Source organism: Camelus dromedarius, chromosome 1, assembly GCF_036321535.1.
Source record: "Camelus dromedarius isolate mCamDro1 chromosome 1, mCamDro1.pat, whole genome shotgun sequence".
In the NCBI taxonomy this organism is placed as follows: Eukaryota; Metazoa; Chordata; class Mammalia; order Artiodactyla; family Camelidae; genus Camelus; species Camelus dromedarius.
This window is the reverse complement of record NC_087436.1, coordinates 93149452-93161747: the sequence shown is the minus strand read 5'-3', so window position 1 is coordinate 93161747 and position 12296 is coordinate 93149452. Positions and strand designations below refer to the sequence as shown.

The 12296-nt window shown below is 39.3% G+C and overlaps 1 protein-coding gene across 16 annotated transcripts in view; it reads left to right on the top strand.

The window, feature by feature from the left end:
- LIMCH1 (LIM and calponin homology domains 1) overlaps positions 1 to 12296 on the top strand; it is a 307532-nt gene that overhangs the window by 213509 nt on the left and 81727 nt on the right. For all 16 annotated transcript variants that reach the window (XM_064487129.1, XM_064487127.1, XM_064487128.1 and 13 more), the window contains exons 4-6: positions 596 to 702; positions 5965 to 5995; positions 7972 to 8082. In XM_064487129.1, coding sequence (XP_064343199.1) covers positions 596 to 702; positions 5965 to 5995; positions 7972 to 8082 — 249 coding nt within the window. The remainder of the gene's footprint in view (positions 1 to 595; positions 703 to 5964; positions 5996 to 7971; positions 8083 to 12296) is intronic.

The window sequence follows — 12296 nt, the reverse complement described above, 5'->3', positions numbered from 1 at the left end:
CTTTGACATAATTTTTGAAAGATTTCCAGGCCTTCTCACTTTTCCCTTTCCAATTAAGTCTAGATTTTCTTCCCATTTAATTCAGTTTATAGTCCACAAAGAGGTATTATTGGGCAAAAGCCACTGATGAAGTATGTATTTTTGAAGATCAATTAAAAAGAAAAAGTTGTCAAAGGTGAAAGTTGGGTAGTAAAACCTATTTTTAAGAAAAAAATACCAATTTTGAACGAGATTCTAGGCAATAAGACATGGACAAAACTTTAAAGCAATGGGGGTTCTTGAGTACTATTCCCCTCAAATTGCTAAGTTCTGCTTTTCAGTGGCATTTAACTTACAGTTTTATACAAATGTGTTAAGGTAGAGGGGAAAACAAGAATTTGATATAGCTGTGGCTTTAGAAGTTTGAAGTGTCTATTTACTCCAGCATTTCCTAAGCAAGTATGATTTTTATTATCCAACAAGCCATGACTCACACCTGACTCTCACTGCCTTAGTAACTGACATGTCTCTAGTAATTTGGGCTACTAGGAAGAAAGGCTGGTTCATAAAGATAATATAAAATAATATAGATTTAGATTTCTTTTCTTCCTTCCAGGACAATATCATATTATTCTTGAGAGGTTGTAAAGAGCTTGGCCTTAAAGAATCTCAACTTTTTGACCCGAGTGACCTGCAGGATACGTCCAACAGAGTAACAGTCAAGTAAGTAATGCACGATTTATGTCTAAGGGAAACCCATTTATGGTTAGACTTGCAGGTTTCTGATGATGTTGTAAGGTCTGAGAGGCAGAGAATTGGGCATGCCTAATAAAATAAAAATGTGGAGGTAAAAATTCATCTTTCAAAACAGGATGCGTTGGCCTTCCCTTGTGCATAGCCTTCATTCTGATTAAACATAATTTTTTGAAATGCAAAAATCATGCATGTAGAGTTAGAATTTTAGAGACAAGGAGAAAAAAATGTTAGGTGAAACTTAACAGAGGGAGAGGCAAGAGAGAAGTCTACACAGAATCTGTTCGGGTTAGACAAAAAGCTTTTATTGGCTCCAACTGGGCATATGAATAGGCTCTTGGAAGACTGCAAACTCAGTAAACAGATCTGAACCCTGTTTATTATGCAAAAAAGGCAATATATTATGGAGAAATCTCTTCTTCATTTACATTTGTAACTGTTTTCACATATGTGTCAGTGATCAAGTTGTTTGAAGATGGATCATTAGCCATTTGGCTATTGTTGACTGTATCTATTCAGGGGGCCAGGTTTGGGGCCAAAGAATTCTTGGGAAAGAATGTTATAGTAAAAGAAAAGCAATGTGCTTCTCTATAAAGAAATAGCTCATGACCAGCGTAATGAGAAGAAAAGTCCTTATGACATGGTAGAGATAACTTTCCTGTAGTTTAGAAGTCCTTTAGACTCTACCAAATTCATATAAAACACTTTCCAAATTAGTCAAACAATATTTGGCATGAATATGCTTTAATAATAAGCTTAATTACATAGATAGGGTCTTTGGATTGGCTACACATCTCCTTTTCATGACTTTTGGGTTATTTTATTATGAAAGGGCAGAAAAGAGAGAGAAACCAAAATTCAGAGCTGTTAATTTTTCACTATTTGCCGATACTGACTTTTTTAATGATGAGGGAAAATAATTGGGAAAAAAATGGAAACTACTAAATGAAATCAAGTTGGAGTTGATATTGTATTTTATGATGCATGACTGGGAATAAGGCACAGTCAGCCACAATTCTCTTAAAGTCACTCCTCTGTTGTCAGTGTGCCTTTTGGGGGGGCGGGGGCCGGTGGGGAGTATAATTGACATACACCATTGTATTAGATTCAGGTGTACTACATAATGATTCAGTATTTGCATATGTTGCAAAATGTTCACCACAATAAATCTAGTTAACATCTGTCACCACATAAATTTTATTTTTCTTGTGATGAGAATTTCTAAGATATATTCTCTTAGCCACTTTGAAACATGCAATCCAGTATTATTAAGCATAGTCGTCATGCTGTACATTACATCCCATAACTTGTTTGTCTCATAACTGGAAGTTTGTACCTTTTGACTTTTCTTTAATATTTCTCATGGAAAATTTTTAGTTAAGGGCAAAAATAACAGAAGAAAAATTATTATGTTCAAATGTGGAAACCACCCTTAACTTCATTTTAGTCCTCACATGCTCCATTTATTTCTGTACTTAAATCCAACCTCTATAAATCATTATTCATGTTAGGAAATTGTTTCAGGTTCTGCCTCATCTCACATTCATAGTTTCACCTGGGTGGCAAGTGATCAGAAACAATAGTAACTGTGTGACATGGTAGGTAATAATTAGTCACACACACATTGCTTTGGGGGGTGAAGGAAAGTTCATTTTGACAGTGTTGGCAGCTGCATTTTTTTTTAAGAGCCACTCTAAATCAATATGTTACTAAACCAGAAGACTTCTGAGACTGGTTGGTTTTAGAAATTCCAGAAATCACATTACCTTTATTGCTTATCTACACAAACTGAGCACCAAGTACAAATGAACTTATTTACAAACCAGAAACAGACTCACAGACATAGAAAACAAGCTTATGGTTACCAAAGGAGAAGGGGGTGAGGAAGGATAAATTGGGAGTTTAGGATTAACATACACACACTACTATATATAAAATATGTAAACAGCAAGGACCTACTGTATAGCACAGGAGAGTCTATTCAATATCTTGTCATAACCTATAATGGTTATAGGTTTTTTGCTGAGCACTTGAAACTAATGTAACTTTGTAAATCAACTCTGTTTCAATTAAAAGAAAATAAACTGGGCATCAGGAAATCTGGGGTCCCCCCTACATCTGCTGCTCCCTAGGTCTACAATCCTAGGCAAGCTCCCTTGCTTCAGTAGGGTTGTGTCTTCATCAATAAAATGGAATTGGACAGAATGTTACTTCAGGTATGATTCTAGCTAATGCTTGCTCATGCAGATCTGGGAAGATGGCTAAACCAACTTCTAAAGAAAGAGACTTTAATTTAAAGGCACAGAAAGCAGCCTAAAGTCACTTAGACCAGTGGTACACACAGTCAGTTCTCAATTACTGGACCAGCTTCGCCTTCTCCTGTGCTTTTCTCTGTCTTTTTTCTTTATCTTTCTCTCTGCTTCTTTGCTCCATCTCCTTCTCTTCCCTGTGCCTCCCTTCCCTTCTTTATCTTACTTCCCATCTATCTCCCCTTTTGCATTTCTTCTCTCATTTTCTTCCCTTTTAAGTTTTCCCTTCACTTGAGTATTATTATTTTCGTTAAACAACACTTCTCCATCACCTTCCCCTATGACTATCATTTTTCATTCCTTCATTCAACAAATATTTACTGAGCAGCTACTATGTGTCAGATGCTTTCCAGTAACTAGAGAACACGCTCCCCATTCACATAGAATTTATACCCTTTGACAAGTAAAGAAGTAAATTTTTTTAATTGCGGAGAGTAGTAAGTGCTAAGGAGAAAGTAAAATAATAATGAAATTGATGATGTAAAAGATAGTGACCATTGTAATATGTGCACTTATCAAATAATTGTGCTGTATACTTTATACTTAGATAATGTTTTATGTGAATTATATCTCAACAAAACCAGGGGGGATAAAAAAGGTGGTCAAGAATGGTCTCTCTAAAGAGGTGGCATTTCAGGTGAGGGGTCACACATGAATGAGAAGCAAGAACCAGCCATGCAAAGGTCTACAGGATGTTCAGGGTGGAGAAAGGGCAGGTAGAAAGGCTGGGGAAGAGAACCAAACTTGATGTGTCTACAAAGAGAAAGAAGAGTAGTCGGTGTGGTAAAGGTAATGGGCAAGGATGAGCCTGGTGTGAGGCATGGTCCAGAAGCATTGTAGGAGGTTGACTTTGGAATAGTTATGGAGAAAAAAATTTTATTTCACTGTATGAATATTTAGAAGAGCATAAAGAACTTTGTATTAAAAATTATACCATAAATTCGTTTACGGTACTTAGAAACTCTAGTACTATGGAGGATTTGGGCACGGAATGAGCTATCTGCTTCACAACTTTTCTGTGAGTGATGTTGGTTTAACTTGCTACTGTCCAGGGCACATTTGTAACATCTACATAAATTGTAGATTTTTTAGCTATGGTAGATGAAATTAGAGTGGCAACGTTTCTCTGCTTTCCCCTCTGAAAGTTAAGCCAAACATTAGCAGAGATGGAGAGCGCCCGACTGACACCAGTTAATAGTGTAAGGAATAAGGTAGAGGGTAGATCTCAAAGAGGAAATTTTGATGCCTTTCTGAAATTGTCTTTTTAAAAATACTTCTTTAGATGAGCTTTCATTGAGGGTAATTTTTCTTACTTTTTTTGTTTTTTGAGAAGTAACTTGAGTAGACTATAAAGAAAAAAAAGAAAGGAAAAGAAAAGAAAAGAAAGAAAGAAAAAGAGAGAGAAAGAGATAACCTGCAAGTGATGACTGTGTGTAATTTCGTGACCTCTACCTGTAAGGGGTGCCAGACAACGCTGATGGGAAATGTAAACACCATCCAGCAGGGCGTGCAGCAAATACCATGCCAGGGAATCGCAGCAATTGAATGAAAATGAGGATAGCCTTTGGATCGCTCCCAAGAATGTCTCTGAAAAATTTCAAAGCATTTTCACGTAATTCGTTGTTATGTGAAAGTCATTCAACAAATATTTTGTAAGCTCCTACTATGTGCCAAGCATAACTTTTTTAGAACTGGGTCACAATTTTAGTCAAAAAACATTTATTGTCAGTGCAGAAAAAGTTTCATGGCCCCTGTTTTTAAGTTGTTTTTCACAAAAATTTCAAATCTTTTTTAGATTTTTGTTTTCATTTGGGTTTTTTTTGTTTTTGTTGTTAAATTTTAAAAAATCCTAGCAAATATCTCGGCAGATAATGACATTCTTTATGTTAACGGGGGGAAATATGAAAACATTCTCTTAATCAAATCCAAATTGGACCACTACTTCCTTCAATCTGTCTCTATTGATGGTTTTTCTCCTTAGTATACACTACGTTTTCTACTCCCTTAAACCTCAGTTGACTTGAAGTTGTGCATCTGTTCATTAATATATACTTTGGGTCAGAATATGCAGCAAGAAAGTAATTGGGATCTATATATATGACGGAACTCTTGACTGGTTTATAGTGGAATTACCTTCTACACCTCCCTCGCCTCCCCAATCCCCCACAGCCAGCCTCTAAGCTGAAGTTTTGCGGAAAAAGAAATGCTGCATTTCTTTTCCTAGTATTTGTTGACACGTTAAAGGAACTTTGGGATACTTTGGGAGAAATTTTTACATTTCAATGTATGAATATTTAGAAAGTACCATCCAGTACCTTTTTTTGTTTATAATTTAAGAATAAACACTTATGTATATTTAAGAATGCATGTGTGTATATTTGAACATAGCACGCATATTTTCCTGCTTATGGCTAATTCCCAATGCTAATTTACGTCCATAGCAGAAAAGAGCACATATTTGGACAGTGTTGCCTCTTCTACGTGTATTTTCTTATTTAATTAAGGTTTTAGACCTTTGTTAAAAGTACTTGTATAAAGAAGATTTTGGAAGTGCAGTCAGATTTCAACTTGACAGTGATATATATAGCAAGGCAAAATTTTCCTTTAACAACTAAGCTTTGAGAATACAAATATAAACAGTCCTAGTTTTAAGTGGAATTCTTCATTTTCCAGATGTTACAAAGCATTCATCTTTCCATGGTGTACTACGGAACTTTAATCCCACCTTATCCTTCTATGTTTTGTTTTCTAAACAATTTTATTTCGTACCTGAAATCCTTAATCATGGACCTTAAAAATAATGTATTCCGCTGACTTCATGATACTTGTTAGCTTTCAGGTACTCCTTAGAGGTGTTGAAGGGAAGATCAGAGTGAGGAAACGGCTATACTGATCATGTTTTCTTTTCCTTTTCCTTGATTAGGAGCCTTGATTATAGTAGGAAGCTGAAAAATGTAAGTGTTTTAACTTCACTTTCCAAATTTTTTTCCTTGTCACTTTGATGGTTCAATGTAGCTCATAAGTTGAATGCCTCTTGAATGCCTTGCTAGAAAGAATCTTTCTTAGAAAACAAGAATATATGCCTCTAACAGAATAATTCACGATTGTGATAGAAATAAAAATGGTAGACTGGGGGTGGGGACGGTTCTTTTTAGATAAGGGCTCAATCCTGAAATAAACAAATGAAAGCTCACGCTCTGTTTGTAATTTGGTTTCTTAAACACAAAGTGCTCTATCTCAGCACTAACGTTAGTGTCTTCCTATTGGTAGGCACAGATGGGACCATTAAATTAAGCAGCTGGGCAAGTTGTTTTGGGGAAGAGATCAGCTTAATATAAATAATGTTGACTGTCGTCGGCCTGTGCCTTTTGTGTATTTTCCTTTTAATCTTTTGAGTTTTTATTAGTACTTCCCCAAATCAACTTTTAAGAGTTAGATCTGATTTTCCAAAGGCAAGTATGTTAGTGCTCTTTTACTTTAAGTTTAAATTGAAGAATGTAAGAAGCGGCTTCTGTATATAAAATTTTTAAATTGGCTGTGACCCTCCTCTTTAAAAAAAATTTCCAGACCGCTGTTATATTTGAGTGACATTCTCATTGTTATCTCCTTTTTCTTCCTCTGTAAAACCAGGGATATATGCCATTTTTCATCATACAGTTTTAAACAGAAAACCTACCATCTAACACACATCACGGTTCTGTCGTCCATTCTCCTATTATTCTTCTCAAGGGAGCCTCATAGTCTTAGCACATATTAGTTATTTTATGGTCCTAGTTCATGTCCTGACATTTGCAATTGTCTGTTCGCTGGAAATTTATTTGTAAGCAATGAGTTAAAGAAGAATTTCTGGAAGTTCTGAAGAATTCCTGAAGTAACATTTTCCCACAGAGGTAGAAAACCAAATGACACCGTAGCACTGATGCACAGAACCATATTGTGGGCCTGCTGCTGTCTGGAAGCGTGAACACAAATCATGTTGTCCAAAGCATTTTCTGGCCTCGCTAGTGGAGGGAGGTACAAGAAATACTTCCCAGCCTGGCTGAAGCAAGAAGGCCAAATGTGAAAACAAAATAATATTCTTAGCATTTTCATAGGCTTCCAGTCCCAATAATTCAGTTTTAAGGAGGTCATCTTCAGCTGACCCCTGCTGGGTTCTGTGGGAAAGTCAATGTAAAGACCATTTATTTGCCTTTGTGGACAGTTTCTTTGGAAAGACAGAACAAAGTTCACTTTGGACTGTAGCTTCAGACCAGTGAATATTCACAGACATCCTTAGACATCCAAGGTTGTTAATTGGCAGTAGCCTTGTCCAGGCTAAAAATTTCCCGTCGCAGATGAGTAGGACTCTAACTGTACCCCAAAGCTACATATCTGCAGATTGCATTCCTCATTACCTTGCTCCGTTCTGACTTTAATTAGATATACTGTGTTGCTCTTGTGCTGGAAACCACTAATTAACCTTGATCACTCCTTTGAAAACATTTTGCCTCTGGTCTTAGAATCTCTGTGCCCACAAGTAGAAGTCACGGGCCTTTAAAAGCACCTCTTGCAAAAGGAGTTGACAACCTGTTTCATTGTTTGGGTAAGGACGCCAGAGTTTCTGAAAAATTTGGCTTCCTGGTTTTGAAACTTTCATGACACGAAAATAATCTTAGAGGATGTATTTTTCTTTCTTGCTGTCTTGTAGGTCACATTCTCACAACCAAATTTTTTCTAAAACCGGAGTCTTATTTCAATTGCTGAGTCGTGTTTGTGTTGACTGACGCAGTCTTGGGTTCTTATTAAAATGATTTGCATGGAATGGTTACCTCTTGGATGGTGGTTTTTGTAAATTAATGTTGCACAGTCTCTCCCCCTGCTTTCCTGCTAAGGGAGCAGTACTGACCCGTTAGCTTAGAAGTAATTCTTTGTGCGTGGTTCTGTTTCCCAGGTGTTAGTGACCATTTACTGGCTGGGCAAAGCAGCAAATAGTTGTGCATCTTACAGTGGAACGACGCTGAACCTGAAGGAGTTTGAAGGCTTGCTGGCTCAGATGAGAAAGGTAACCTGGCTTTCCTTCTTCATCCCATGAGGTTTAGACAAGGCAGGAAGGCAACACAGTTGCTTGTATTTAAGATCATTACAGTTCCACATAGTCGAATTGCACAGGCCAGAGATGCCCTGCCCTCAAGGAAGCAACTGCTTGTCGCACCGATGACATCTTTCATGCATCCCACACATACCTGAACTTTTACTCCCTTCTGAGAATGGAGGATCTGAGCTCTCTCCAACTTTAATTCCAAAAGAGCAAATTCAATCTGTCAGTATATGGCTTTGGATGCCAAAGAGCTCAGTGCTTATTTTCTTGGGGAAATAATGCCTGAATTAAACAATACAGTATTATACAAAAATGAAGACTTGCTGTGCACTTCCACCCAAGGGTCATTTTGCTTACCCCTCAGGACTTTGGTGTGAGTGAGGTAACGTCAGCCAAGTTCTGGCCTGGGCATCCACCCTGGACAGGCCCTGAAAAATTAGAACCATTCTCTTCTCAGATGTGTGTTTTATGACCATTGTATTTGAATGACCTGGAAATTTGGAAAACATGTTTTACAATGGTCACAGCTTTATTTGTTTATTTAATTATGGGAAAGACTGACCTAAGGTAGGAATTTGTCCAAGAAAGAGTGGAGTGTTTTGTGCGTGGCTGCCTATGTGTTCCTCTTTAAGATTGATTAACTCACCCAAAGTACCAGCATTACTGGGGAGGGAGCAGCCCCACCCAGCAAGCCTTAGTGAACAGGTAAGGCTCACTGGTAATCAGTAGCATCCCTGGGTTTGGATAAGACCTGTATTGCAGAGCAGGTAATTAAGGACTGGTTCTTCCTCTTTTTTCTAACATGCAAACTAAATGCACTAATGAGACCTTGTTGAGGGACATTCTGTACTTTACAGTTTTTCTTTTAATACTGAAAGCAAGAGTTTGCTCCAACTTTTTAATGATTTATTCTTTTTTCCTTAAAGCTAATAGTTCTAATAGTTCTTTGCATTTGGCTCAAACCAGGCTGGCTCATGTATGAATAAATGGACCAGGCTTTCCTATTGGTCATAACATACATAAACAAAGTCCTTTAAGCTAAATTCCTTTAAAAATAAAATAAACACACCACTCAATCAAACAACACTTTGTTTCTCAGTCTTAACTCTTATTTGTCCTTTAATTTTTCATTTAGCTCAACAGAGTTAAGGATACTTAGGGAAAGTACAAAGGTAAGTTTCAGTCTGGATTTGTGAAATCTAAATGTTTGTTGGTTTTATATTAAATTTGAACTTGGATAGTGATAGATGGATTATCTTTTTTAAACTATTTAAAAGCTCTGCCAGATAGTTTCCCTGCTGGGTTCTCTGGGAATCTGACTTCTTCTCATTATTGATGTTTCTTACCACTAGTCCAGCTCTTCTGTGATCTGAGCAGCCATTGGTCTCTGCAACTCTCCTAACTTCTCCTTTTGTTCAGTCAGTTGGTTACTAGCAACTGCCTTGAAATCGCCTGTTGTTGTGAACAGCTGTCACCTTAGACGATGTCACAGGACCTGAGGAGTAGTCAGTATCACTGGGTGAAGCATGACTTAACTAAAAATGGCCATCTGTGGCGCTCCCATATCTCTGTGTAAAGTTGAGAGAACTTCACAGGTCTATCCAATGCCTGGAAATGTTAGATTTATCTAGAGTGTGTATTATCTCATTTTATCAATTAGGATTGCATTTGGCTGGGAAATGCAGAAAATTCTACCAGTGGCTTAAATAAGATAGAGTTTTATATCAGACTCACACAAATGTGGTCTGGACGTGAGCAATCCAGGGCTGGTGCAGGGGCTCTGTGGTCATCGGGGCCCAGGCTCCTTCTGTCTTTTTACTCCACCATCCTCAGCTCACAGCCTCTCACCTGCTGGTCCAAGTTGGCTGTGTGAGCGTTAGTCATCACGTCCACATCTGAGCCAGGAGAAAGGAGGGATGAGAAGAAAGGCTTATGCCTTCCTTAAACAGACTTCTGGGAAGTCATGTGCCACCCCTCCGCTCACATCCCACTGACCTAGACTTGGTCACCGATCCGTACCCAGCTGCTAGGAAAGGTGTGGGAAAAGGAGGCTTTATTTCGTCTAAAAACTGTGAGTATTTTCGCTGGAGAAGAAAGGGAGAGCAGATACTGAGGGACAGCTGCAATCTCTTCTGCACATACACAGACCGAAATAAATTTGAAATTAAAAGTTTTTCTTTCACAAAGGAGCCTAGCCAGAAATTTTTTATATTCATTTTTTTCCTAGTGGGAGAAATGTGCATAAAAATGATTAACTATGGTAGCACTTGTTAAGTTCTGTAGTGCAAGTAACACATGTAGAGCCCTTGACAACAGCGTCTGACACACAGTAGGTATTCATAGTAGTCTGCTATCGCTGTATACAAAAAAAGGTCTCTGAAAGCATAGTGACATGGCCTTTTCCTGGGCCTGGATATGTCAGAGAAAGTCTCCCAAAGGAGGGGCACTTAAGCTGAACCAAGGGGAACTACCACAGGACCAGTGAGACTGAAGGAGAACCACGGAGACTGGGGTGGCCCTGGAGATCTCAGGGTCCAGAACCAGAAAGCCAGTACGCTAGATTCTTCCTTCCTCTCTCTTTCTTTCTCTCATCTCTTCCTGTCTCTCCTTGAATTCATCCCCTCCTCCAATAGGTAAACATTCCCTCATAGTAGCGGCCATGGCCAACAGCACTCCGGGGATTACCTGCTTCTAGCTCCTTGCCCCGGAGCAAAGAAATTCTTCTCCCTGGCCCCCCGCTATAAAATCCCTAGAGTGCACTCTGGCCCAGAGCAGGTCCTGTTCCTGAACCAGTCAGTGTGACCCAGGATAAGGGATACCGTGATTGGCCTAAGCCACTGTTTCAGAAGGTGAGAGCTGTTAGTTACCAGAACAAGGGGGTAAAAAGGGGAGAACGTGATGGACAAACAAATACAAGACTTCGTCCTAGAACAGCAACGATGATCAACTTCTCTTCCCTTAACCTGCTTTACCTTTCAGGGTACTGACCATTCAATTTTGTATTCATTAGTCAGTTTTTCTGTTTGTTTTTCATCTTCCTCGCTAGAGCATAAGGCCCACGAGGACAGGGTATTTGTTGAATTTGCTTAACATTGTGTCCCCCTCACCGAGACAGGGCTTAGCACATAGAAGATGCTCAGTGGAATGAATAGCTTCCCACCCCAGAGTGTGGTGGGTGGAGACAGGTCCTCCGGCTGGAAAAGTAGAACCTAAAACTCTCCAGAATAGAGTTTAGCCACCTTATAAATCACAAAAGAAGCAGAAAATGGTGAGTGGTAAAACAGAGGCATCTGGAGTTTCTCAGATACCGTAAGTCATCCACCAACCCTAGCTGGTTCTCATTATCTCTGACAAAGGAGGGTAAGAAGAGGACAGATGAGTGAAATAATCCAAAAATATTGTGGAAGCTGGTAGTTCTCACCCCATTCATTAACACACTTTTATTAGAACAACCAGCAGCTAGCTAGCACAGTGGACAGGTTTGGGTCTTATCCCCTCTCCCGGGAGTGCTCTCTGTGGAAGACAGGACGCTGCTGCTGGGCTTCTAGACGGAAAGTGCAGACGACATAACAGACCCCTAGAAAGGAGCATTTAGGCTGTGCTGGCCTGTGTGTGGGCTTGTATCTCCTACTCTCCCCCAAGAGCTTACCTTTAGGTGACTTGACGGAATCCAATAAAATCGTTCATCCCGCTGATGTCCACATCTTTGTCTCCAGCTGAAGAGCCAGCCCCTTGAGGTTCCTCAGGGACCAGCTTGGCCAAGGAAAACCAGAAGTGGCCTGGCTTTCATTTGTCAAACTGGCCCTGCCACTCGGCTTCCAGCTCTCACTTGATCCAAGGGTTTATTCTGGGCTTTCTACGAAGTCAGGAACAGAGCGGCCTTTCTGTTTTTCTTTCCCATAACTGGCTGTGAGAAAGCAGCTGAAGGTCCAAGAAGCATGTTGACTTTCTCTTTTTTCCGTTCCGTTCTCCTGTGGTTTGTCCGGTAGCATCGGGGAGACGTTTGGGTGTTTGGGGATGCTTTCCTGATATTATTTTCTTGAAAATCCAGTGTTGCAATGCTGCACCAAGCAGCTGGTTAAACTATGTCATTTCTAGATGTGACCAGTGGCCCAGCTTCCTGAGTGATTGTCCTCCCTGATGGGAAACTGGGCCCCTGGCATCTAGTTATGGATACA